The sequence below is a fragment of the Ischnura elegans genome, chromosome 1 (genome assembly GCF_921293095.1).
Source record: "Ischnura elegans chromosome 1, ioIscEleg1.1, whole genome shotgun sequence".
Taxonomy (NCBI): Eukaryota; Metazoa; Arthropoda; class Insecta; order Odonata; family Coenagrionidae; genus Ischnura; species Ischnura elegans.
The window spans coordinates 50,906,367-50,934,272 of NC_060246.1; the positions used below are offsets into that span (position 1 = coordinate 50,906,367).

Here is a 27,906-nt window from a genome sequence, read left to right on the forward strand (position 1 = left end):
AATTCCTTTCGAAAACTAATGTCATTTAAGTATACATGATAGACGCAGGAAATTGTCAAGAGATATTTACTGGAATAGCATTTCTACTAATTACTACTCATTGATTCAATTAGGCATACAAAGTTTTCAATATTGGAAATGATTATTTATTACTCTTCTATTTGAAGTTCATTAAATGCATAGAAAAACGTAAAATTACACTATTACACAATCGCACGTAGAAAACACTTACTTCAAGAAACCGTACGCCATTTTACCAGCTGGGCTCAAGTTTTCTTCGTTTGGTAGTACCTTTTTGTACCAGGGAAGATTCGGTTTGTTGGCATCCGTGGCACAATAGTCGGGCAACTTCACACATGGTGGTTGTGGCGGCGGTTTGGGTTCGCAGATTTCTTTTCGAGACTTAACTGGTTGTTTAATAGTAATTGTACAGTTTTGTTTCGGAAGCGTGTGGCATACTGTCGTTGGAGGAAGACACCTTCTCGGAGGACACTCGGGTTCATATTTACAATCTGGTGCATTTCTGACCGCTCGACTTTTCGTTGATGATTGGTAAATATGAAATTTTTGTAACTGGAAAGTTTTGATTTTCGTTCGACAGAACATTCTGGCAGCTAATTATTTTACTGTTTTCGAAGGCTTTGTACTTCGTTCTGTTTTGTAGTTAGGAGTAGTGTTTCCTTGCTTACCGACTTAAAATCCCATAATTAAGTGCCTTGTGAACTTAATTCCAGAGACAAAAATCGACTGAAATTTAACAATGTAGAATATATAAAGGGTGAACTAGTATCAACGGTATCAACAACAAAAATTCGCAATCACACCAATACCTTGAGAATAGCATTATTTTTCTGTGTTTATCGTTGTTAACATGGTGATGACACAGTAGACCCCACTCCCAATTTCTAGCGGTAATAATTATTTTCTGTTATACTTTGCAGAACGTTTTAGAGCTACCAACACGGATAGTTCTTGTGGAATAACTACTTCTCAGGTCACGGAGTGATATGACGGGAAACTATATCTGTGATCCCCATCTATGGACCGAGCTGAAGAAAGTTTCTGATTCGGCGCTTGTGATAAAAGTCCCCGATGGAATTGAGAGACCTTTAAGCGAATCAGATTTTAAGGACAATACCATTCTAATAGAGAAGTCAATTCTTTATTTGCGGGATAATTTGGATAAATTGGTTGCGTGTAATGCAGTGCAGCACATGAAGAAATTGGAACCAAGTGTTAAGTCTTTCCTCGTCTCTTGCCTAATGGTCTGTGGAGAACAAAGCGCTAATAACAGTTGGACCACATCAGTCACAGTTGAGACTGCAGAAGAAATTTTGAATCGTTTATGTGTCATATTTAATATCGGTTCTCAGAATTTATTGGAGGACCTTCAGCAAAAATGGAAAGTCGATATTTGTAAACTGATGTTGACTGAACTGAGGCAAAAATTAACGAAGTCCACGTGGAAGCGGTATCCAGCTTCCTTCTTGTGCTACAAGTGGATACTCTCAAAAGCCAAGGTATATTTTAATTAATATGATATAGTGTTAAAATTGCAGATTCATTCCAATGGCATCTTAAATATATCTGTGAATATTAGTTCAGTTTATGCATATTCATTTGCTGTATCAGTTATAAAAAATTTCAAAATCTTGAAAAGTGAACTTTTTGAAACTTAAGTATTGTATTTTATAATTATGATTAGCATACTGTTGCAGATTTGTAACCTAATGGCTACTCATAAATCAATTTTTTATATCGTCAAACAGTTACATTTTTCTCTTGTGCAGCTATGAAAATGGCTCCCCAGTAGAATTACACGCACTAACATTGTAACAAAAGTCTATGCACATACCATGGTAGTACCACTGCAGTTGATTTAGTTTGTAGGGAAATGACCTATATATAATTTCAATGATTAACTATCCACAAAGTCATTAGATTAGATTGGGTGAACATGTATCCCTGCAGAAATTTTCACCCCTTAAATGGTTACATAAATCCACCCTCACTATAGTTATTACATTTGTTTGAGTAATCCACTTTTTTTAACAAATTTTAAATTCTCATCTTATGCAAAGTGGCGAGAATATTTTATTTCGCTTGAGTTTGGGACAAAAGTGACCTTTTATTATTATTTATATTTTAATATTGTTTATATTTTATCATTAAATTATTTTGAATACACTTAGAGTAGAATATATATAATTTACCATGGCCATGAACTTCTCTAGAAAAAATACTTTGTACGATTCTCAATATAACCTCAGAATTTATGTGGTGGTCATAAGACCAGCCCTTAAACCTTTGTAAATGTCGAGTTTCAACAAAAATATTTTAAGAAATGGGAAGAGTTAAAAATTATTAGAAAATGTAAGGATTGCCTCAGCAACAAAAATGTAAAAGCCAAAAGTGGCAGTGTCCAGTAGATCTGCCTTAATTGCAGAAAAACTGCTTTTTTGGGCATTGTGGCGGAGCCCTTCGTTTCGAGCGCCGTCACCAAGGTCAGCCACCTGGCTGAGGTCGTTGCCCTGGGACCCTGAGGTCCCTGCCGCTGCTGCCAGGTATGCGGAACATAGCGCCAGCAAGGCACCGCGAGAGAGAGACGCTCACAGAACGGCAAGGGAGAAGGACTGGAGACATAGACGAACTGTATCGCTAACCATCCAAATAAACGTGGTCGGATTTACTTCCGTTTAATTTATCGAAGTGAGGTTAATCACCTACATATCCCTAACCCCTTCAGGCAATTACTCCAAATGTTTCGGGCTAATTAAGGAAAAATCACACTTATTCTTACCTCATGTCTGGGTCATTCCACGTCAAATCACCCAGAAATTTTCAAAATGACACCCACCGACTCGGATTTTGATGAAATTTTTGTCACTAGCTACTATCACCTATCTAATGACCCATGTAAAATATTTCCTCTCTCACTCTCATAGTTTGCAAGATATGAGGAGTCAAAGTTTGAGATGTTTGCTCAGAAGTGGCGCTAGTGGGAGTCAAATTCCAGAGTGCAGGGCACAGGGTAAAAATTCATAACTCAGAAACCACATAACATATTTGAATGAAATTTTACCCCTTGTATATCCAAGTACATAGCTTCCATAGTGATGTCTTTTATTCCCCTTGCATTGTTATGTTGGCCAAAATGATGTCAGCAGTTGTTAATTAACCGATTTTTTTAGCTCAAAAACATTACTTCATATTTTCAGAATTATCACCAAAAGGCAGAGCAGTTAACTCATCCAATTTTTTTTTAATTGAAGGTTAATATGTGCTCCAATATACTGTGAAATAAAAATGGTGGTGTTTTGACTGCCACTATGAGTATTTCAGGTTTTACTTTTTTTTCTGCCCCTGTGAGAGGGATTTTGGACACGTACTGTAAGATAATAAGTATAAGTGTATCCATACCTTCATGAGGATATATTTGAAATATTGGTCAGTAAATCTAAGACCAAACATGTAGTCTAGTGAATGTGGCTCTAGTTCATACAATTTTTTTTAATAGCAATACTTGGCTTGTGGCAGCTGAGGGTAAAAAAATCCAAATGGCTCAGAAATGTGAAATGATGCTTTTTTCCTGGAATTTACCCATTTTTCAAGTGTTTAGTTTATGGAAAAATTGGTATCAAAATACATTAGGCTCTTACTGTGCATTAGAGGATAAATGGAAATACTAATTTAAATAAAATTATTTAAATAATACACTTCAATGTGTTTAAGGCATCTCCCGAACATCTCTGGAGGCTCTCTCGGGCAACTACATGCTTTACAATACCACCATTTCCATCACATGGGGATATTCCATGGCTTGTAGCAAAGAATGTCCATGATGCCATTGAGGAGAAATCCTGGTAATGCTTGCAAAGATTGAGAAATATTTTGCAGTTCTTGTACCGTCCTGCACAACCATCACTAAAGTAACTCAATTTTTTGACTGAAGTAAAATTTTCCTTAACAAAGCAAAATATTATTCTTTGGGTTTCATAAACAAAAGCTACATCATGCTCCAAATCATCTGACAAGATGCATAAACTGGAAATAATAAGCTATTTAGTCAGGTGATCTAGAGTATAAATCACAACAGGGTGTACTGTACAACTATCACTTGTCCAGTGATTCCCTTGTGCCTCATCCTGGATAACATATGAGTAGCTCTCACTGAAGTCAAAGAGAACAGCTGCTTCATGGGGTCCAAGATTTTCTTTCATTTTCTTAAGGTAGTTTGCCTGTACCTTCGTAATAAATGAATGGGGCACCAGTTTTTCCACTCTTTGAATTTAAATTGATAGGTACTCATCAAATGTCACCGTGAAGTTCACCAGTTGACATCTATCACTGGAAACCCACTGACTGTATGAAACTTCATCTCCGGGGTCACATTCTTCAAACTTTTTCAGCAGTAAGCTTTTCAATTTTTCACGTGAAGGACACTGAGAGCAATGTCGCAGTATACAGTCCCTATTATTTCTAGAGCACACGAAATAACCAATTAGGTCCTGGCATGTTTCCTCTATATTACAGGCACTAAGCAGTAGGTTGACATTTTAATGAATTGTGCAAAAACACACTGAATGCGTTCCAGGACATCCTGCTACCACAAACCATTTTGGACCTAGGTTGCAGAATTTAGAAAAGCCAATTTTAATTCTGGGGAAGTCAAATTTATAAGTGGAATACAATTCCTTCAAGTTAGCAAGTAATAATCTCTTCTGAACATGTACATTTTTGGAGATACTTATGGAATCTTTCTTTCCAGGCATCATTCTTGAGTACTCATCACTTTCATAGAAAGTCCTAACTAATTGTAATGTTTTATTTTTGCCTTCCCTTTTCTCAATTCAGGTGCAGCTAATTTTCCATCGTCTCTGAAAAGTTCTCTTGCTTGGCGGGCAGTGTACTCACTCACATGATACTCTTCCATTACTTTCTTCCTGCTCCATAAAGTTGGTACCAATGATAACAGATGTACCTATCCTTGATGGGTGCTTGATGTGTCAACTTTTTGTTTGATTAACCCGTCAGCGTCCAAAGTTTTTTTTTAAATTCACACATATTTCACTTTAAAAAAATATGATACGTATGAACTTCACACAAAGAACACAATTCAAACTGACTGAATAATGGAGGAAACCTTCTACTAAGTATGTGCACTGAAAGGTATGCTAAAATTCGCATATTAAATACATTGCCGGAGCATTGGCTCAGCACTGCACTGGGTGCCCTATGGCACCCGTGGGCGTTGACGGGTTAAGTCTATGAGCACATCTATATCATGAACTTTCTGAAGTAGTTCTTTCGGCAGTTTTGGGTCATCCTTTTCTGGAGATAATTCTTTATCAAGAAGTCTTTTAACTTTCCTTTTAAAATTACTGCATGCTGACTCTACTTTCCTTTTAGCGTAGGTTGACCTTCTGTGAGATGATATGCCATGAAATTTTAAAGGTGACTCCTCTATATCTTGCAGCGTTCTGTTAAGTAGCTCAGTTGATTTTTCTTGGGATACTGTTGTTTCAAAATTCAAAATACTATCATTGCTGTCACTATCTACTGCTTCAACATCAGAAAGCTCATTTCCAAACCTGGAGTGTTTCTGTACTTCCTCCCTACATGGCTGGCATACTTTCATTCCTGGCACTAATTTCCGAAGAGTTGGGATTTTACAGGCCTTTTCTGCAAATTCAAGACTTACATTTCTCAGTGATTTTGATATTTTCTTCTTGTAGCTCTTAAAAGGATCAAGACAATATATTTGGTAGGTTTCATACTTTTTCAAATATGTAGTATATTCTGTGATGTTTGCAGACATTGGATAGGACTTCCCCAGGTACACCACTTCTGAGAGATAACAGCTGTTTTTCAAGCATACTCATGATCTCAATTTTGTTCAGTTGCACCACTGGTGTGTAGCTTTTTTTGAGGCAATCAGATGCAGTTACTTTTCCAATGCTGCACAGTTCAACAATTTGCTCATTTTGAAGCATAGTAGAGATACTAACCTTTTTTTAATGTCGAAGTTCACATTGAGCAGCTTCGCCTAACTCATAGCACACACAATTAATATATAGGTAAAAATACACTGATCGTACACACAGAATAAACTTGGACACCCATGGAGCATCTTTACACAAGAAGACTCGGCAGAAGACTAAAAGTGGTACCCTAGAATCTATTTTGATTTATCATGCCCTCACTGTGATACATTGTAACACTTTATTCTTCCTAATGTAGAGGTTGCACTTAATTCTCTTATTCCTTGGGGAGATGGAATAACACTGGAAAGTGAGGCTGAATAGGTGGGATTGTATTACCTTCTCAAGTTTGTAATGTAATACAATCATATGTGAGGCAGGGGAGAAAACCGTGTGGCACATAATGTCAGCATTACCTCTCCCAGTGAAATAGAAATTTAATACTCCAGTTGCCATCAAGGAATGTGGATATTGGTGACAACCTGCTGCATATCTATAAGTAATACCATTTGCTCTGCCAGCTCTTCCATCACTAAGGGTTTGGAAGACCATACTTCTTCTGTGAAAGTGAGGCTAAATTTGTACAACTCCAGTTCAGCGGGACTCATTTAATCACTTTTTCACAGATCTTAACAAACTTGTACATTGCATGTGCTTATGATAACCACTGGTTTTTTGGATGAGTGATTTCTAAACACGAGGAAGAACATGATGTGAAAGTGAAATTTATGCACCCATATCGAAAATCCCCATGTGATGGAATTGGTGGTACTGTAAAGCATTTAGTTTGCCCGAGAGAGCCTCCAGAGATGTTCGGGAGATGCCTTAAACACATTGAAGTGTATTATTTAAATAATTTTATTTAAATTAGTATTTCCATTTATCCTCTAATGCACAGTAAGAGCCTAATGTATTTTGATACCAATTTTTCCATAAACTAAACACTTGAAAAATGGGTAAATTCCAGGAAAAAAGCATCATTTCACATTTCTGAGCCATTTGGATTTTTTTACCCTCAGCTGCCACAAGCCAAGTATTGCTATTAAAAAAAATTGTATGAACTAGAGCCACATTCACTAGACTACATGTTTGGTCTTAGATTTACTGACCAATATTTCAAATATATCCTCATGAAGGTATGGATACACTTATACTTATTATCTTACAGTACGTGTCCAAAATCCCTCTCACAGGGGCAGAAAAAAAAGTAAAACCTGAAATACTCATAGTGGCAGTCAAAACACCACCATTTTTATTTCACAGTATATTGGAGCACATATTAACCTTCAATTAAAAAAAAATTGGATGAGTTAACTGCTCTGCCTTTTGGTGATAATTCTGAAAATATGAAGTAATGTTTTTGAGCTAAAAAAATCGGTTAATTAACAACTGCTGACATCATTTTGGCCAACATAACAATGCAAGGGGAATAAAAGACATCACTATGGAAGCTATGTACTTGGATATACAAGGGGTAAAATTTCATTCAAATATGTTATGTGGTTTCTGAGTTATGAATTTTTACCCTGTGCCCTGCACTCTGGAATTTGACTCCCACTAGCGCCACTTCTGAGCAAACATCTCAAACTTTGACTCCTCATATCTTGCAAACTATGAGAGTGAGAGAGGAAATATTTTACATGGGTCATTAGATAGGTGATAGTAGCTAGTGACAAAAATTTCATTGAAATCCGAGTCGGTGGGTGCCATGCCTGGGTGAACTGACATGGAATGACCCGTCTGCGATGCCGAGGTGCTTTTGGATTGCAGTAACGTTGTAAAATGTGTGTGGAGAGAATCATGATGACCACATATATGTGGTCATCATGATTCTCTCCACACTCCCAAACTAGAGGTTAAGGTAATGGGCAGCAGTAGTACCAAATGACATTATGTATGTATATCTAAATCGCTATGGAGAAGGCTGTTTCAGCACAGTACGATTTTTTTATAATTACAGGTGTTTTTATGTACTTATTAAATAAAATGGAAAGTAAAATGACAAGGAAAAACTCTTTTAAGCATTATCTTTCAAATCCACCAGTAAAAGAATGCACTACAGAAACGTATTACCTGAAAAGCCTCCTCCGTTGCCTCGGATCTCTCTCAGTTCAACCTAAGTCCCCTGGAATACATACTTAACTTGTAACTTAAAATTACAATCATTTTTAAGTTTAATTTGTTGAAGTGCATTAACCAGCTATGTTTAATTAATCAATGATATGATTCGTTTGTGTGACTTCCTTTAAAACATTTGTCATTTATAATTTAAGTTACATATGTGTTTTGATTAATAATAATAATAATAATAATAATTTATTAATTTGCCAGACGACAAGTATTGTACATACATTGTATATGGCACGTCATGTATACAAAATCAAGTTATTTACAAAATGGCAGTTTAAATACAAAGGCAGTTACAAAGATAAATATTCATCAACTGAGTAGAAACAATTGGATAATAAAAAGTTTTTACACTTAGTTTTGAATGTCGACAAACTCATAGGAGCTTTTAGGTTCTTCGGAAGCTTGTTATAAAGCCTTAGAGTCATTGTTTTAAAGCCACAGATAGCTTTCTTAGTGCGTACAAATGGGATATGCAAGTCACCCTGCTGCCTAGTACCCTGGTTATGAATATCCGAGTTTAGTGCAAAGTCCTTAAAGTTTGACTTGGCATATAATAAAACAGAAATTATGTAGACACAGGGAATGGGTAGCACGCGAAGACATTTAAACAAAGGGCGACATGGGGTTCTACATGGTTTGTTTGCAATCAAACGTATAGCTCTTTTTTGGATTTTAAAAATGGTCACTGCATGGGGTGAAGAGCCCCAGTGTAGAATGGTGTATAGTAAATGGGGGTAGAATTCCCCATAGTAAATAATTAGAAGAACATCAATGGATACAGTGGATCTAATTGATCTGATTAGGAAACACTTAGAGCTAAGATGACCAGCTAGATTAGAGACAAGTTTTTCCCAGGAAAGATGCGCATCGATATTCATTCCCAGAAACATGGTGTCGTCAACCTGAGGAATACATGTTCCATTTAGGTCAACATTAAGCAAACTAGGGGTTTTATTGAAATTAGAGAAGTAAATAAGTTGGGATTTTGTGACATTGAGATTAAGACAATTCAATTTACACCAAGTAAGAACCTGATCGGAGACAAAGTTGGCTGCTGTATGTAACCCTTTGACAGTTGAGGACGTTATAATAAAGTTGGCATCATCTGCATATAATACTGGGTGAATACCAGTTGCAGAGGATACAAAGTTGGTGAGGTCATTTATGTATAATAAAAATAGAATTGGGCCAAGAATAGATCCTTGAGGAACACCTTGGGTCAGAAATTTCGGAAGAGAATTGAACTTATGACCATTCGACACCACTGAGACAATTTGAGATCTATTGGAGAGATATGATTCTACCCAGTGATAGGGAATACCTCTTATGCCAAAAGAGGGTAACTTATTCAGCAAGATACGGTGGTTGACACTGTCAAAAGCCTTGGAGAAGTCATAAAATATACCAAGTACTTCCGTTTTGCGGTCTAGTGCTGTTAAAATTTTGTCGACTACCTGGGCAATAGCAAGACTGGTAGATCTGTACTTACGGAAGCCATATTGAAAAGGTGATAGGAAGTTGTTTGACTCTAAATAAGAGGTCAGTCTTCTATAAAAAGTTAATTCAAAAACCTTGCCAAACTGATTTATAAGTGAAATGGGTCGATAGGAGCTGAAATCGTGGATAGAGCCCTTCTTCTTATAGAGTGGTATTACTTTAGACTCCTTTAGAGAATCAGGAAAGGCTCCTTGTTGTAATGAGGCATTAACAAGGAAAAGAAGAGGTGATTTAATATAATCATAAGACAGGCGTATTAAGTGATATGGTATTTCGTCAGTACCTGCACAAAATTTAGAGCAAGACTTTCGGATAATAGAGGTTAACTCAGTTTCAGAGCAGGGTTAAAGGAATAATGAAGCTGTTGAACAGTTGGGTTGGTGAGATGGACGTCCAGGGGTGGGAGTTGAACCATTGGGTTGCGAGAAATGATCGTTAAATGCTGCAGCTAATTTCGTTGGATCATTAATTAAATTACCAGATTCATCTTTTAACTGGAGGTGGGTGGGTTTCTGCTTCATTTTAGAACTATTTATAATTTTCCAGATGACTTTGGACTTATTATCAGCAGAAGAAATTCGTTGGTCATTAAAGTTATGTTTAGCCTCTGAGATCATTTTTCTGTATTGTTTTTTCAGCTCAATGTACTGAGATACATTTCTTCATGGAAAAGATTCTTCATTTGCTAATGTGGTCTGTTTTACTTTTATCAGGCCCAACAAGTGTCAGAAAACTTCGAAGAGTTCTTGAATGCTGCTCTCATTTCATTGGATGATTTTGAAGTGTGCAATCAAGTGAATGGACTTAATTGTTTGTCCATAATCATATCAAGCGTGGTAAGTTTACACTAAGGCCAGTATTAAGTTTAACATTAATATTACTGAACAGGTATGAATCCTTAATTTTTTTCAATTAAGAATGATCATGTTAACCTTTCATATTATGTGGTTGATTTAGCTATCAGTTAAATAACTACTGGAAAAAAATTAGTGTGTGGCACTTCTCTATCCATGCAATGGTGCTGTACCTGGTTGATTTTATTCACTTATTTGCAAAGACTGTGTTGACTCAAACAATGTATTGAATGTGGAATAATTGTTTAAACCATGTTCCCAGGGAATTGGTGCACCGCTTGGGGCACTGAAAGTTCTTAAAATAAGTAGATACCAACTATCCTGAATTCAGTCAGCTAGTAATAACCCATTTAAAGCTGACCCTTTCTTTAGTTTGTTAACAGCTTACTCTTTTTTGCCATTGAAAATTGAGCAATGCTTGTGCACAATTTAGAACGGGAATTAAGAACTGAATTTAAGAATCAATTTGGAACTGAAAAAAATAGGACTGACCCATCCCTATGTTGAAGGTTGCAATAGAACTGCAGGCATTGTATTGTAGCTACAGATTCACTCCTTGAAATTAGTGGACAGCAAAAAGTTTTCTCTCCAGTTGTCACCATTGCTTCTAGAAGTACTTCCTGATGGAAGATCGAGGAAACCATTTATGTACTTGCACAACATGTACAACAAAAATGTTAGAGTTACATCCTCATTTAGCATATCATTTGTAATTGTAAGACCTAAGGTATTGATGCTAAAAACCTAAAACAACCCTGATTTTGATTTAGAAACACGTAGTATTGTAACACGCGGTGAGTTTAACCTGAACAAAGTTGGCAAACTCAAGTGAAGTATCAAATAAATGTACTCAAACTTGACTTGTACTTTAACTTTAACTTGAGATAATGGTACAGTAATTGGACGTATACTGGGAGCATGACTTCGGACTGTTAGTGGACAGATGCCATGGTTATTAAAGTCCTAGGTTATTATTAGTAGTTGTACAGGTTCTGACTGAGGGAACTTGCTTGCTCAAGGAAATGGCCTCATAATGTCTATTATGTGAATTAATATGATTAAATCAATATTTTTAATTTTCATGCATAAATTTTCTGAAGAGGTTGATTCCTAAATATCTCATGCATTATTTTTCTCTTTCTTTTAGACAAGAACTCAACTGTGCCACTTGGCGTATGATGATGTTATTTTTTGTGCAATGGAGCATTTATTGTATACCAAGGATCCAGATATTGTAGTATGCCTAGTACCATGTCTTTGCAATTTCCTTCAAAAAGTTGAAAAAGGCTACACACATAAAGAAGATTCTCTTCAGGTGGGTTCTTTTAGTATTGATTTTCTTATTGTATCAACGTTTTCATTTCCAGTGAAAATAATGTCATGTATTAAAAAATTGTGGTGGTAAATTTGATCATATATATGATTTATATATAACTTAATTTGAAGGTTATCACCCTCATACCGATTACCGTAATTAATCTTATCTTATAAACATTGCTTTAATGATTGCTGATGCCCATCTTGCTGTTGTATTTAATCCTTCGGCTAATTAGGTACTCTCCTAAAGCAATTGATCACTTTTACATAGTTATGGTAAGCTTTACTTATTGTTTTACAATCAAATAGGTAGTCATTATAATGATACAAATTGAAATATCAATTGAAGTAAATTCTTTGTTGAATTTTATAGCTAAACAATTCAAATGAATGTCTGGCATCAATGGTAAGAGTTCCAAACTCAAGCTGAATTTGACAGAATATTTATCTAATATGTACGCTTATGTATTTTATGTAAATAATTTTGGTACCGAATCAATATTTATTCATGTATCATTTAAAAAATGTTTGGGCTTTGGCAAACCTGTTTAAAGGACATTTTACCATTTTACAAAGCTGTTAATCAAATGAATTATTTATGAGCTGTTGAGCTAGAATATTTTTTGATGTGCATATGCTAAAAAAAATCATTCCATTTCCATCATGGCAGCTGCATAGGACAAAGAGCTGTAATTATACCAAAAATACTACATACTTAGTATGATGGCTAAAGTTGCATTGTTTAACACCATTATCAAGTTATAGCAGCTTACTGAATGTATTTGATTACTATATTTTCCATGATTGGGGGTTTTATGTTCTGTGAATTGTACGCCTTGCACTAATAAAATTGCAAGGCAGCCTTTGAGAAAACAAAAGAAGACGTAGATTTTTATTACTAATACTTCACTTTAAATTGCAATAATCCTGCCATAGAAACACAGCAAAGTTCTGTGCAATAAAGTACATAAATTGGAATCTGCATAGTAGGAAGTCTCATTCGAGGAGAAAGAAGAAATGGATCAAACCTTGATAGTGGTAGAGAAAAGAAAGATGGCTACAGAGATGTTACATAATTTCTCAAGTCAGATATATGGGGACAGAGAGGGTCTTGTTGTGCCTTGAACTGGTCTTTCAAATTGTTGTGGTGTATCTAGAAGTTTGTTAACAGAATTAAATGGGTGTTATATTTATAGTTGCCTATACAAGGTTTTGTTACCAGAATTTTGATATTTTTAATTGGGTGGAAAATGTTTAGAAATACTATTTCAAATATACTTTTGCATTTTATTTGGGATATTTCCCTTCGTGAATCATGAGGCAACGATGCAAAAGTGTTAGACTTTTGCATTCATTCTTGTTTTTTAGAGGCATTCAATGTGGCTAGTTTGCTGTATGAAAAAGAAAATTTTTATGAAGTAAGAATGATTAATGTGAAATTAACTTCAATTTCCTCTAATAGAATTTAAGTTCCCCAACTTGATTTATGCATTATCTGTATTTATTATTGTTAAAAATTTTGCATTTCTTGATATGAAAGAAGCAAATTTAGTTCAAATGCCAGATCTTTTTTTTGGGAACTTTCCAAAAAGAAAAGGTTTCTATTAATAATGGCATCACATAGCTCTTGTTAGTATGCATCACATAAGAAATTGTACAATGGGTATTTATACATGCTGGTATGTATCACTGGAATCATTTTCTTGTATCGTAGAACTTAAACAGGATAGAGAGATTAAAAACAATGCTCTATAATAGTGAAGTTCTGTGTGGTCCAGAACACCAATGTAAGAATAAGGGTTTCTAGGTCAGCAATTAGAAGAATATTTTTTATGAGTCAATTATGTATACACAATAAAACAAATAGTTGAAAAGTCTTTTCAAGTATTTATGATCAGTGAAGGGAAAAAATTTAATTCAGTTGGGTTTTAACCATCAACCTTTGGATTTTCAGCTCAATGTGTTAACCATTTGGCTGTTGTTCTATCAATGGTGGGGAAAGGTAATGACAATATATAGGCAGATTTTATGATTTCAAATAATTAATTTCAATGAAACAAAAGGGAGAGAAACCAAAGAGCCATGTCTTTTTTGCTTCTGAACCAAATTAAAAATACAGCATTCCAATTGCCGAGTTAACTTTCTTAGCCTCCCATTTTCAATATAACTGCTGCTGTAAGTTAATAGATAAGTATATAGATATGTATTTAATGCAGCACTTTGCACCTAAATGTAAAATGTGATTTTTTTGCCACATGTGTTTATATTAATGTCATCCTTTTAACTTTAGTTTACTAGGTACGACAAAGCCTTAAAAATATTTCTTGGTAACATGGAAATGGAGCAGTATGTAACCAGGAGGAAAGCATATGTAGAAGTTTTACCTTTCCTGTTGGATGGAATGGGTCTTCCCATGTTGAGGTGGTCAAAGAGGCTCTTAAGAATATTTGAAGATTATTTATTTGTAGATGATGGTTCAAATGGTATTTCAACTTTGAAATCACTAGAGGTAGGTGTAATATTTTCTGAAAGGTGCAAATAGCTGATTTTTAACTTGTGTATAGTGCTGTTGTGATCTTTGAAAATTGTGTTGTCATGAAATAAGTCAATGTACCAATTTTAGCTGCGGAAGTGTTTTGGAGTGTTTTAAATGTCAAAGTTTGTTTTGTTGACCATAGGGTAGAAGTTAGAGTTAACATGAAGAATAATTCCTTAAGTCCATTTATGTTTTTGTGAGGAAATTAATCTGTAATTGTATTGAGAAAATGGCTACTGCGCTTAAATTGATAGTTAGGGGCATCACTTGGTTAAATTCCTTCATGTTAAGGAAAAAACTGTAAATTTCTCAAATGATTTTGAATTACAACCTATTTTGTCGCTGTTCGACGTTGTCATTTGCACCTGACAATGTTGCACAGGGATCAAAGTGGTTGTAGGTTCCAGACAACCCCATCATTATTTTAAGCAGAAGTATAGTAGTACTGACGAGAAATAATGAAGATCTGTACATTGAGGGGAGGTGCTACCATAGGAATTGTGTTTTAAGGCCTTCTATTAAAAGTGGAATTTTAAGTTTTCTATCATGACTTTGTGTGTGAAAGATGGTGAACCTATACTACTACTACTTCCTTGGCACTACAGCCCGGTATGGGCTTTGGCCTCCCTCAAGACGCCTGTCCATTCTCTCCTGTTCTGCACTTTCTCCCACCATCTGACAATCCTCATAGCCTTTATGTCTTCTTCCACATCCTGCATCCATCTTTTCCTCGGTCTTCCTCTCTTTCTCTTTCCATCCATATTTCCATGTAGAATCTTCTTAGGCATCCTTTCTTCACTCATTCTTTTTACATGACCTAGCCAAGCTAGCCGTTGGGTCTTCACAAACCTCACTATGTCTTCGCCTCGAATAATATTTTCTATTTCCTTGTTTATTCTTATCCTCCAAGTTAGTTCTTACCCCATCTGTCACGGGACCATATGTCTTTCGCAAAACCTTCCGTTCAAATATCCGCAGAGCTTGCTCGTTTCCAGCAGAGATGCTCCACGTTTCTGCTCCATATGTCACGACCGATCTGATAAGTGTCTTATAGTCTTGAATTTCATCTCCTTTGATAGAAGAGTTGACTTCAGGAGCTTAATATTAGCAAAGTAAGCCCTATTTCCAGCCATTATCCTCTTGTTGATCTCTTCCGTCATTGAGTTCTTACAGTTTAAATTAGTACCGAGGTAGCTGAAATATTTTACATTTTCAAAGTTGTACTGCCCAAATGTAACGTTTTGAGTCCATCTTCTGTCTTCCGTGGTCGACATTCTCATGTATTTCGTTTTTCTCTCATTGATTCTGAGCCCTATATTCTTACTCTTCTGTTCTAAGATGTTGAATATTTCTTTCAGAGAATACATATTCCGTGCCATTAGAACTATATCGTCGGCATAGGCACATGCCTGAGTAGATTTATGTACAATGAGGAACTTGCATGGGTCGTAGATTGCTCTAAAAACTATTTTGAATAAGTCAAATGGATACATTAGCTCGCAAAAATACCTTCAGTTTCTCCATTCAACATCAAAAGAAATAAAAAAAATTGCATTTAAAATCGAGAAAAATTTCTCTGAGCCGACCACTGCGCGAAGACACCCGAGCGTTGCCGAGGCCAGGCGTGACGTCATAGGTGCCTAAACAACCGTGGGGAGTAGGGAAATACGCTGAGCGCTTGGAGTAAAATTTGTTTTGAGGGAGTATTTAGCCGCTAATCGTCACTTTATTTTGTTCTGTTATTCTTGGGCAAGTTTTCCTATTGCTATTGTGACTAGATAATTACTTGGGATATTAATAATGCGGCATCGGGATGATGAAGTACAAGCGTTTCACTTCGTGTGTTTTAGTTATCAGAAAAATGGATGATAACGTTGCCACTCGATCGAATAGTACACCTGAAATTCATCTACGTCTACATAATACCCCGCAAGCCGCCTATGAGGCGTGTGGCATAGGATGTTAGGACACCAGCCTTTTTTTTAGGACACCAAAAATTGATGCCATGACCCTCATGGAATTTGTTAAGACAAATTATTGCTATACGTTGGCGGCAAATCGAGTTGTAAAAGAAACTTGTAATACTGGAGGATAACGATCGTAAGCTGTGCTGTTGACATTAGAGTAAGCTGTGCTGTTGAATTTCGCAACACCAAATTATCGGAGAAGGTAGTCCTATCCGTCCTTCGGTACGAATTCACAGCAAAACAGTCTGCACACAATCCACATGTGAGATCGCGATCGGTTCCGCTGCCAACACACACACAAGCTACAACCTATTTCAATAATATAGGTAAATCCATAAACAATATACTAGCATATACCATAAAAATATAGCGGGAAATAGGCAAATACTCTTATCAAAAACTGGATGTCACTGTCACATTCTTATATTCATCACGTACAACTTACAATAACAGAATTCGTTATGATGAATACAACTATTTATTCACTGATTTAAACCCTTAAATTAGCCCACACAAGTGACACAGGTGACATTTCTCACGACTATTCGTTGAAATAATGGAATAACAAACTTCACACACAGTTTTTATTTCAATAGCGTGATCGTGAAATGTCGTATCTACGGTGAACAACGGAGATTAGCACGCCACTGACAATTTTTACACTACTGTTAGACATTTATCGATAGCGTAATAGCACTTTTTACAATTCAATCACGATGGAACACTGATAACTCTTGGCCGATATTTTTCAACCTTGTCAAACTTTGTGCATTACAACCACTGGCACTGTGATTATTAGCAGTAGCTTAACGGGAGACGTCACGTTGAAAATAACACTATTTTGGCACAAAAATGTTCCTAGATGTCTTCAATCAGCGAGCAAAAGTTGCATTGACTGGAATTCACCCCATAATACAAGCACAGATAGTCCTAAACGACGAATTCTCCGGTACCTACGAATAAACGGATGAAGTTATTGTATATAAAAGCTAAGCGGACATCAGTAAACATCAAAATCCTTCTTATTACATACTTAAATGAATGATATGCCGTCGATAACATCAACTTACAATTAACGTATCCCCCTTCCAAAGGCCGTGGCTCAGACTCCTACCACGATGTTATTTAGGTATTATATAATTTTTGGTTTAACTGCTCCAGTTTTATATTTTATGCCCGTACTCAGATATTAATATTATAAATAATGCAAAATATGAGGGCTTCCAAGTCTCTATCGTCGGATATTTATCTTTAAATATAAAATAATCAACACGTCTAACAAACGAAGCTCTCACAACTGCTGGCAACTGTTATAAACAATCACAACAATAGCTTCGCGTGATGTTTAGGCACCTTTGACGTCATCGAGGCTTCGTCGGCAGTGGCTTGGGGGGTGAGGTAGTTTTTCCCGGTCAATGTTGTACTCATAACATTTCTCCATATATTGTCTCATTACAAAGATTTGGTCGGTTGTTCCTCTTCCCGGCCTGAAGCCACATTGGTATTCACCAAGGATTACTTCAGCATACGTGTTAAGTCTCCTCTGCAGTATACAAGAAAGTATCTTATAAGTGACCTTTAGTAATGTGATTCCCCTATAGTTGCTGCATTGCAATTTATCTCCCTTCTTTAATATAGGGCAAATTGAACCAATCTTCCATTTCTCAGGCATCTCTTCTTTCTCCCATATTTCACATATCAGTATATGTAGTTTCTTTGTTAAATTTTTTCCTCCATACTTGATTAACTCCGGTACAATTTGATCTTCCCCTGGAGCTCTCCCATTCCGCTGCCGTTTTAACGACTCCTCCGCCTCCTCAATTGATGGCCTACTAATATTGGTGTCCACCCTCGTGTCCAACATTTCTCCATCCTCCTCATCTTCCTCATCTATCTCATTGACATTCAGCAATTCCTTAAAGTACTCGGCCCATCTTCCCATTACTTCTTTCTCTGTTCCAACCAACCTCCCATTCTTATCCTTACATGCGTTTGTTCTTGGTTGAAATTTATTCGTCATCCGTTTGATTGCCTGGTATAACTTTCTACTTTCATTTTGTGTGTTCAGTTCCTCAATCTTTTCCACAAACCCTTTTAAGTACTGTTTTTTCTTTTTTCGTAGTATTTTATTTGCTTGTCTTCTGCTTTCTTTATATCTTTCAACATTTTGTCTTGTCTCTTTCTGGATGGTGTTCCTTCGATCTATATTCTTCCTTTCTATAGCTTTTCTGCACTCATTATCAAACCATTCTTCATTCCTTGTTCTCTTTCTTTCCCCTATGGTCTCCTTTGCAGCCTCTTCCATAGCCTTCTTTATATTAAGCCATTTTCTCTCTACCGAGTCATTTACACTCAGATTCTCTGCTCCTTCTTCTAGTTTCTTACCCAGGATTTCCTGATATTGGTTGTCTGAACTTTTCCACTCTCCACTGTATCCTCTTGGGTCCTTCAATACGTCCCACATTCGCAATTCTTTCCCTGAGCTTGGCCTTTACCAAATAATGGTCTGAATCACAGTTTGGGCCTCTTGCAGACCTTATGTCAATGACTGAAGATGCATGTCTTCTGGAAACCAGAACGTGATCAATTTGGTTGACCACTCCTGTACCTGCCATTTTCCATGTTCCCTTATGAATATCTTTGTGAGCAAAACAGGTACTTTTGATTATTAGCCCTTTAGCTTCTGCCAGCTGGCTTAGCATCATTCCGTTTCCATTTGTTTCAGTATGTAAAAAGTGTTTTCCAGCTACATACTGCAAGAAGTTCTCTCTTCCTATTTTTGCATTGAAATCTCCTAGGAGAATCAACATATCATATCGGTATCTTGGTATCGGCATATAGGTATCTTGCTGCATTCTCTATCCAGTTGATCATAGAAAGCATTCTTCTCATCATCATTTGCATCTTCTGTGGGTGCATAAGCTGAGATGATAGATAAGTTTCTAAAACGTCCTTTGAGCCTTATCTTACACATTCTATCCCCCAGAGGTTCATACCCTAAGCAGCTTTGCTTCATTTTGTTATTAAGGGTAAACCCTGTTCCACATTGTCCAGTTCTCAGTTTAGGCCCACTATAGAACATTGAGTAGTCCTTTTTATCCACTCTTCCATTTCCGTTTCATCTTATTTCTTGTAACGCCACTACATCTATCCCATATTTCAATACTTCTTCAGCGATCTCTGCCATTTTTCCAGCCTTCAACATGGTCCTTACATTCCATGTAGCTAAGGTCAATGTTGTATTCCGTTTCCGAGTTCCTGATCGTTTGCCAGTGTCATTATCCTTAAATCCATCCGTATTCCGAGGCTTCTTAATGGGTTTCTTAACAGAACAATTTTTTTTTTACGGTGTGGGATTGTTAGCCCCACGCCCAACCCCCAACCTGGAGGACCAGGGTATCTCTTTTTGTCGGGCCTATCCCCTTTGACCTGTCCGGCTTGGGTGACCCTACCAGGAGCTTTTGCTCCCGCCGGCATAGCTCTCAGGTTCACTTAGGCATGCAAGCCCCCCCATCACGACAAGATAGAGATACCAGCCCAGCAGGTGGTGAACCTATATGGCATACATTTGTTTGTGCATTTGGTGTGGGCATTGAGTAAGATAGAAGTCTTGCCCTTGTAAGAAGGGGATATTTATTAATAACGATGTGGAATATTTCCCTGGGCACCCTTTGGGAAGTGATCCCCTAGGGGCCTCTTAGGGAAATGACTATTTATAAGGCCCTAAATCCACTAGTACTAACGTATCACAGCGGTTAAACTCAAGGTAAATATCACTTGGCACTCATTTTTAATCTCAATCTTATTGTACATCCACTTCAAGAGGGCTCTCTGCCTCTTATTTATTTCTCATCACCATAGCATCAAATCAGCAAAAAAAATCAAAATAAAAACAAACATGCTCACAGACAAATAAAAAAAACAACAAATGAACTCAAAAACATACAAACTAAACATATACAAAAGTGATTCCGGTCATAAAGACACATACATCAGTACGTACATCGTTTGCTATTACCTAAAGCTTGGTTTGTATCTCATTTAACTATTGTCATTAACTAATTGCTTGTAATGTGTACACTTAATACGCCATTAGAATATGTGAAGTTGACGTTTTGGAGAATTACAACAGAACATATTGAACACCGAATTACTTTGCATATCATATGTCTGGAAGAGAAGCATACAGTGATTCTCCATGAGAGTAGTAGAGCCAATTCCATTCCTCAGGCTACCTTGCTCTTTGAGGATTTGTTAAGAGATGTTTAAAGCCTTCACGCACAATTTGAACCCAAGACCTTCTGGCCAGCAGCCAAATGCTTTACCCACAAGGATGCCACATTTAAATTAAAAACTTATATATATTTTTACAAATTATGCATATATTCTTATAGAAGCAAAGGAATAGCTTATTGAAGAAACTATGGAATAGTTCCCTTGGTACCTGGTGCTTTAATATGTATGCAGCATCAGCAGTGGTATCAAGTGAACTATTCCATAATTTCTTAGCTATTCCTTTGCTTCCAATGTGCTTAGATATAAACAACAGAATAAAACAAACAATAAATTTCCACTGAAAAAAATATTATGCCATGAGAAATACCATACATGAATCGATAACTTATGGGTGAGTTGGTGACCATACTTTCAGCCTCCATACTAAATTTTTCTTGACTTCACATTAAGAGTCAGACGTGTTGGATTTTGAAAATTCATTTAAATCAAAGTTACATTTCCATGCCCTCAGGCTATCATCTTTTTAGCAATATTGTTTAATGTCGCAATGTGGAGTAGATCATGAATAGATTTCACCAACCATTTGTCGAATCCTTAGGAAAGTACTTACACTAATCTGTTCTCATCCTAATTGGTCAGTGCAGGATCTTATTCTAACTCTGAGGTGGCTTGGGATAGGAAGCAATCTGCTAGGCGAAGGTACAGGTAGGTTCAGAAAACAGTTTCTTGGCAATTTGGACTTGGGAGTCGGAACACCCTTGTAAGTGTTAGCACACGCAGGAAAAACCTTTTATTTTACAAGAGGTTATAACGTACACGTCCACTGCGAACAAGAGAAACAGTTACAGTCTAAAACATAAACATAGCCTTGGCAACGCCTTTCCGAATTCCACCCAGGCGCTGCTTATTTTGTTAATAACGTACTCTAGCACCTACCCTCGGGATTGACAAAATAATAATTTGAAATATAAATCTCTTAGCACTCCTTAAGATTTAACATCTTACAAAATTCTTTTGTCTTAGTTCCTGACAGTGGCTTTGTCAACATATCAACGACATTATCATTTGATCTGACATACTGGAATGAAACCTCCCCTGTTTTTACTTTGTCCAATTTCCTGCAAAAACTCTCTCAACCACACAAGTTCAGTCACAGAATCATATAAAGACAAATACTCAGAAAAATAGATGAAGTAGAAACACAACTTTGCTTTTTAGATCGCCATATGATAGGTCCTCCACCTAATGTGATTCCTTTTTATAGCAAATACCCACTTACTCCCCACGACATTGATCTCAGTGGGACGTTTGACTATCTCCAATGTACACTGGCCTTGCATGTTCGCCAGCTCATCCTCCATCGCAGCCTTCCACTTCTCCGCATCTGGTTCACTCCGTGCCTCCTCTGCATTCTCCGGGATGTTGCTATCTGGACCTCTGCAGCAGGCGATGATTACCTCCCCTGGCCCCTGGATGGGTGTCACCTCCTCTGACTCTCCACCTCTCGCCTTGAGTTCCTCCAAGTTATTTTGATGTTCATAGAGGAGATGTTTCATCTTCTGCCTGAAGAACTTCATTTCAGAGTGATGAGCCTCTTCCTCTTCTTCCATGTCACGATCTTTATTTCTTAGTTCGGCCTTAGTTTCTTCCAATTCCTTTCTAGTAATATCCCAGAAAGATTTTAACTTGTCTCTTTCAATTTGAAAGAAGTTTCGCTCTTCTCTTTCCCTCTCCAGTTCTTCCCTCAACCGATGACAATGAGCCTCAAGTTGCTTGCGGTTCATTTCTGTGGTATCTATCCCATCCACCACGCCTCCACTACCTCCTCCACCTCCCTTCTTCTTCCCCATATTGTTAAATTCTTCACTAATCTCCTGTATACTGATGCCTCCCACAGTGGACACAAAGTAAAGTCGAGCGACTCTTACTGCCCTGACAATTAGTTTCTCCCTAAGATAGATGTTTGCTACGCCGTTGAAGGTCTCTATCTTGCAACCTTTCTCCTCGATTTGCCCTAGCGAAATTAGGCTATCTTGTAGTGCTGGTATATAAAGAACTTCCTTAAGTTCCACATCTTTACCTCCGCATTCGTCCGATATGTTCAGCATCACACTTCCCTTGCCTTCAATTCTTAAAGGGGCGCCGTCACCAACCTCTACTTCTCCTTCCATTGGTTCAAGGTGGTGAAATAGTTCTCTTCGCGGGCACATGTGATCTGAAGCACCACAGTCCAATAACCACACTCCCTGGCCGTCAGGTACTTTCCTCTTCGCGCAGAGCGACACGAATTCCCTGGACACGATGGCTGTTGATACCTTCTTCTGCTCTACTACGATTCTTTCCCCTTCATGTTCCTTCTTCCTAGGGCAATTCCTTGAAATATGTCCCTCCTTCCCACAGGCAAAGCACCAAAATCGTCGTTAGTTGTTGGCTGATTTCGCTGAATTGTCCTTATAATCTTTCCTCGGATTACTTCCGCCCATCCTGCCTTCGTTATAAGTCTTCCCTTTCTGTTTAGAAGTCTGGACTCGAAAAACTAAATGTTTTTCATAATCTCCTTGCTTATCATAAATCAGCTTCTTTTCTGCCGCCAACAATTTTGACTTAAGGAGAGTCATTGTAAGGTTAGAGCTCTCTATTTCCCATGATTTCACATAGCCCTGGTACGTCTCCGGTAGATTACCGAGAATTATGCCAGCTACCTGCTTGTCCGTCATCTCGAATCCTCCCTTGGCCGCCCTCTTCTGGAGAGTTTGCATCTTGGAAAAATATTCTTGGATGGATACATCTTCGGTTTTGACACAGTGAGTGAGTTCTTTCAAAACCATCGCCCCGGGTCATCAGGTCATCGCAGTTCACCAGGTCATCGCAGTTGCACAGTTGGTCTAGAATGTTCCATGCCTGTTTTGCCGATGCACATTCCGCGATATCCCCAAGAAATTCGTCCCCAACAGTTTTGTAAATAACGGACAAGGCGATTGTGTTACATCTCGCGCGACGCCGAACTTCACCCTGAGATAACACAGCACCTTCCGCATCGGTATAACCTTCAATAGCCTCCCATGCATCCCTAAGTAATAAATCTGCTTTCACTCGCAACGCCCAAGCAAAGTGATTATTTGAGTTCAAACTTGGTATCCGGCTCGCGAAGTCTTCGTTCAGGGATGCCATGATCATTAAAAATGTACCAACCGCCACTGGCACAAACGACCGTTTCCTACCTCGTTTTTCACTTTCTCAAATCGCAGATCTCGCCTTTTGCAAAGCACCCTTTTCGCAGTGGAACCCGTTGTGGCTTGGCCCATAACCTGTTAGCACACGCAGGAAAAACCTTTTATTTTACAAGAGGTTATAACGTACACGTCCACCGCGAACAAGAGAAACAGTTACGTCTAAAACATAAACATAGCCTTGGCAACGCCTTTCCGAATTCCACCCAGGCGCTGCTTATTTTGTTAATAACGTACTCTAACAGTAAGACCTCCCCTAACTTGTCCATCCTACCTATTCCCCATGTTACACGCTGGTAGGGGTGGGAAATGCACTTGTACATTCGGAGGAAATGTTTGGGGAGCGTCAGTGACATTTAGTGGAAAATAGCAGAAAGAAGAAAGGCGTAACATTTCTTCCATAAGAGTTAGACCTCTATCTTATCTATGGTTTCGGTCATGCGTATTGAAACAGTAGCAGGATCCTGATAGTGTATCTTTCATATAAGACTTGTATTAAGGTATGGGCCGTGATACGAATATATTTTTGAATTTTGAAGTACGTAGCATCTTTGCATTTAACATCAAATCAGATAATGTAAAAAATTTTTGGGCCCTAATTCTTCCTTTGGGCCCTTCTGGTAAGAACTTTTGGATTATTTTTTAAACTGTTAGTTTACAAAGTTATTTCTGAAAATTGTATAAAAAACTTATTGAAAAATCTCTGATGTTAAATCTACATGCAGCACTAGAAAGGTTAGACTTTAGATATGCTGTGTCAGTATATTTTCCTAGAAAGACACTTCATATATTTTCCTAGTTGACGCTTCACTACCGTGTTTGTAAACAAATCTCCAAGCAATTGTTGACAAACGGTATTGTCCATGTTCCTGTCGAGGAATCGAGCCGTTTGATTGCCTTCTGGAACTTCCTGGGAATGTTTGCAAATTAGTTTCATCAGAAGGTGAGCTCATGAACAAAGTGTTCCAGAATATGATTGATCACCACAAAAATCAAAAATGGTTGATTGAACAAGCAATTTTGACAACCTAGAACGAAGATGTGGATGATTCAAACTAGGTAAATCAGGATCAAATAGTTGGTACTCTGCATGAATTCAAATCTTTTAACTGTCTAAGAAACAAAGACATAATCACGAACTATCTATCTGAATATTTAAAGTCCTTGGACGTACTTAGCTTACCACGGCACGATTTACAGCTAAATGTAGGCTCTTTGTTAATGATCTTCGAAACCTAAACCAACCAAAACTATCCAACGGAATGCAATTGGTGATTAAAAAATCTGATAATGAATGTGATTCGTGCGCCTTAACTCTAAGAAAAATTCAAAGATGAGGAAGTTCTCATTCCAAAGATTCCATAAGATCCCAACTTATATGCCCTTTTGAGCTTAAACGAATTCATTTTCCAATTCGTGTTGCATTCGTGATAACGATTAAAAAATTGCTTGGTCAGTCTTTCAGTTTTTGTGATGTTTGTGCTTATGTGCTAATGAAAACCCATGATTTTTTAATGGTCAATCATATGTGGTATGTTTATGAGTCGGTAAACCATACGCTGTATTTCTTCCTTCGCTTCAAGGGCGCAGCTAGGAATTAAGGATAGGGGGTTTTGTAGGTGCAGCTAATACCGGCTGGTCTGTAGAGTATAGAAAACCCGCCAAGGTAAGCGAGAGGTATGGGGGCACTCCCCCTGACATTTTTTAAGATAAATGGTTCAAAATGGTGGGTTTTGTGGCTATGTGAATAGTTAAATATGTTTTGTAAGTGACTCATCCATCCACCTAATATTAGTAAAAAAATTGTTTATATAAAAATTCTCTGAGATCTTGGGGGGGTTTTATCCCCCAAAAACCCCCCTCGCTGCATCTCTGCTTTGCTTTGCTGTATTTATTTAGCTTTATCCGCTTTATCTTGCGCCTGATAACAAAACAAAAACTGTTGTTTATCAGAAGGTGCTTGACACAAGACATTAAACCCGAATGTGTGGGCACACCGTGGTGCATTTACGCATGCACCACTTTTACGCAGTGCATTTTTTCCAAACAGAGGCACTATAACTGGTGCCCCTAAAGTCACTTGATAATAATGCTGCTTCATAGGGGCTTTTCTTACACGATTTTGAGCATCAGTCTAGCGTTGCGTTAACCTGCCCTGTGAACGGGTCAAGTTTACGCAACATACTTAGACCTAAAAACATATTTTTACAGTTAATGACACAAATAGCCAACAACTGAATGCATATAATTTTTATTTCATTAACTGCTTTATAAAACTACATTACCCAAAATTTCTTAAGTTAAAACAGAAGAAAATTCATTGAAAAAATCCGCGCAAACGTGCTCCGATCCACCCTACATAGATTCAGTAAAGAAAATGTCTTTCTGACAAGCAATTTTCATTTGTGTACTAACATGCATGTAATCCTTATTACTTTCATCGTTGGAAATATCAGTGGAAATAATATTAATACTATTATGCTAATTCAAGCAAAATTATGCTGTTGTTGTGAAAACTTCTCTTTGCTTTTTGGGTGCGGTTTAATATAGGAACTCGCGCTTCATTGCTAATTCGATAAATAAAAGTGACTGAACCATGATTAACAAAGTTAAATTATGTCAGAAATGCGTCATATTTGGGCTCATTCTTTTTTTTATACTTGGTGCACATTCCTATTCTTGATATGATACATAGGTAAAACACTAATTGCAGAAAGTTATTGGTTACATCCGAAGAACACATTACATATGTGACTCAAAGTACATATAGAGGGGAGCTGGCAAGAAGGAGAGGGGGAGAACCTTTTCAAAAGAAACCACTTCCTATTGTTCTCAGGTAACTTGAAACTTTTACTCGAATTTAGTGAAATTTCTCCGGCTATAGATTTCTGGGCTCTATCCATTCCTACTCCCCATTCCACTTCCATTTTTAACTTTTCACGGGAAAACTACTTCCATGCTTTAAATTGTTTAAAAAATGTCAAAAATACATTGTGTTTTGTGTCATTTTCTGGTGAATTTTGTGCAAAATATGAATTTTTTCAATCCAATTGAGATACCTCATCATTGGTTTAAAGTCATCGTTAGACACTTTTGGGCCCAATAGGTGACTAATTTTTTTGGCCTCGAGGAACTGGGAGCTTTGAAGAAGGTTGGTTGAAAAAGGTCATTTGGCGACAAATGGGGAGGTGTGAAACATATCTCGATTGTTCTCATGCAACTTGATATTTTATTTCGAAGGATTAATGGTTTTCGTTGCATGAAACCCGAGTGAGCCATGATCTGGGGTTCCAGAGGCTTGTTGGGAGGACACTTAGGGAAGGGAAATGTTAGAGGGGTGGAGTGAGGACTGATGGGTGGGAGATAGTGAGTTTTGGGAAATGTGGGACATAGTTACTACTCTACAGCATTAATCTTCTCCTGATAATAGTTCCATCTCTTGGCAAAGATCCACCCTATGTGCCCGTCATGTTTAGCCTTAATGTTTAGCCTTGTACCCATTGATTGAAATCTGGCTCAAAGAGCATCACAAGATATGATGATTTAATTTCAAACATTTTATTATAGCTCTGATACCTCATTTCGTATTGGAACGTATTTCCTTCAACCAATGATCTTTATTTTATACCATTGTTGTATACCAACAACACACATTAAAACTGCTATTTAATTTGCAGGCTTTCAAGGTGTATTTGTTGCACACATGGCCCCTAATTCCTAAAAATATGGGTGCATTGTTGGAATTGCTGCTAAAGTTACTGGTTGAAATGACTGATTTGGATCCATCAAGAAGAATATCCTCAGAAACTTTAGATGCCATATTATACCAAATAGAATCCTGCCTTTTTTTAATCATGAAAACCTCAAGCTCCAAAACCAAAGACTTATGTGCTGGAATTGAATCAGTGTCATTGAATTCTAAATTTGATGAAATAATTAAGAGAATATTTGTGTGTGATTGAAATCTTCTGATATAAGTGTTTTGAATATTTTTGGTGCTCAGTGATTGAAATAAAGGTGAGTGTGCATGGATAACGTTATGGATGGTTGTATTTTGATTGTTTTCGTGCCATGGTTCCTTACATGAATGATGAATAATTATATAATGTAAAATAAAATGTCTTATGAAGTTCAAATTTGTAGGTGTGCACAACACCT

General features: G+C 37.3%; 2 protein-coding genes across 4 annotated transcripts in view; one reads left to right on the forward strand and one right to left on the reverse strand.

Annotated features, from left to right (window-relative positions):
- Positions 1-800, reverse strand: part of LOC124160091 — a 28,591-nt gene extending 27,791 nt beyond the window's left edge. Inside the window, exon 1 of one of the 2 annotated variants that reach the window (XR_006865074.1) lies at positions 233-800. Coding sequence is in view for 1 of the 2 variants with exons in the window: in XM_046535815.1 (XP_046391771.1) it covers positions 233-606 (374 nt within the window). In the remaining variant the exon portion in view is untranslated. The remainder of the gene's footprint in view (positions 1-232) is intronic. The other variant, XM_046535815.1, reaches the window with a different exon arrangement.
- Positions 368-27,787, forward strand: LOC124160080. Of its 2 annotated transcripts, XR_006865071.1 has the most exons (7): positions 368-552; positions 942-1,520; positions 10,322-10,444; positions 11,610-11,777; positions 14,070-14,288; positions 26,462-26,584; positions 27,426-27,483. XR_006865071.1 is itself a non-coding variant. In XM_046535801.1 (6 exons), exons 2-6 carry the CDS (start codon positions 1,008-1,010, stop codon positions 27,708-27,710), a joined length of 1,308 nt encoding a protein of 435 aa, XP_046391757.1. In that variant the 5' UTR covers positions 368-552; positions 942-1,007; the 3' UTR covers positions 27,711-27,787. The 2 variants fall into 2 exon arrangements, 1 of the variants encoding a protein (XP_046391757.1); XM_046535801.1 differs by lacking the exon at positions 26,462-26,584 and having other exon boundaries at positions 27,426-27,787.
- Positions 27,788-27,906: the final 119 nt, after the last annotated feature.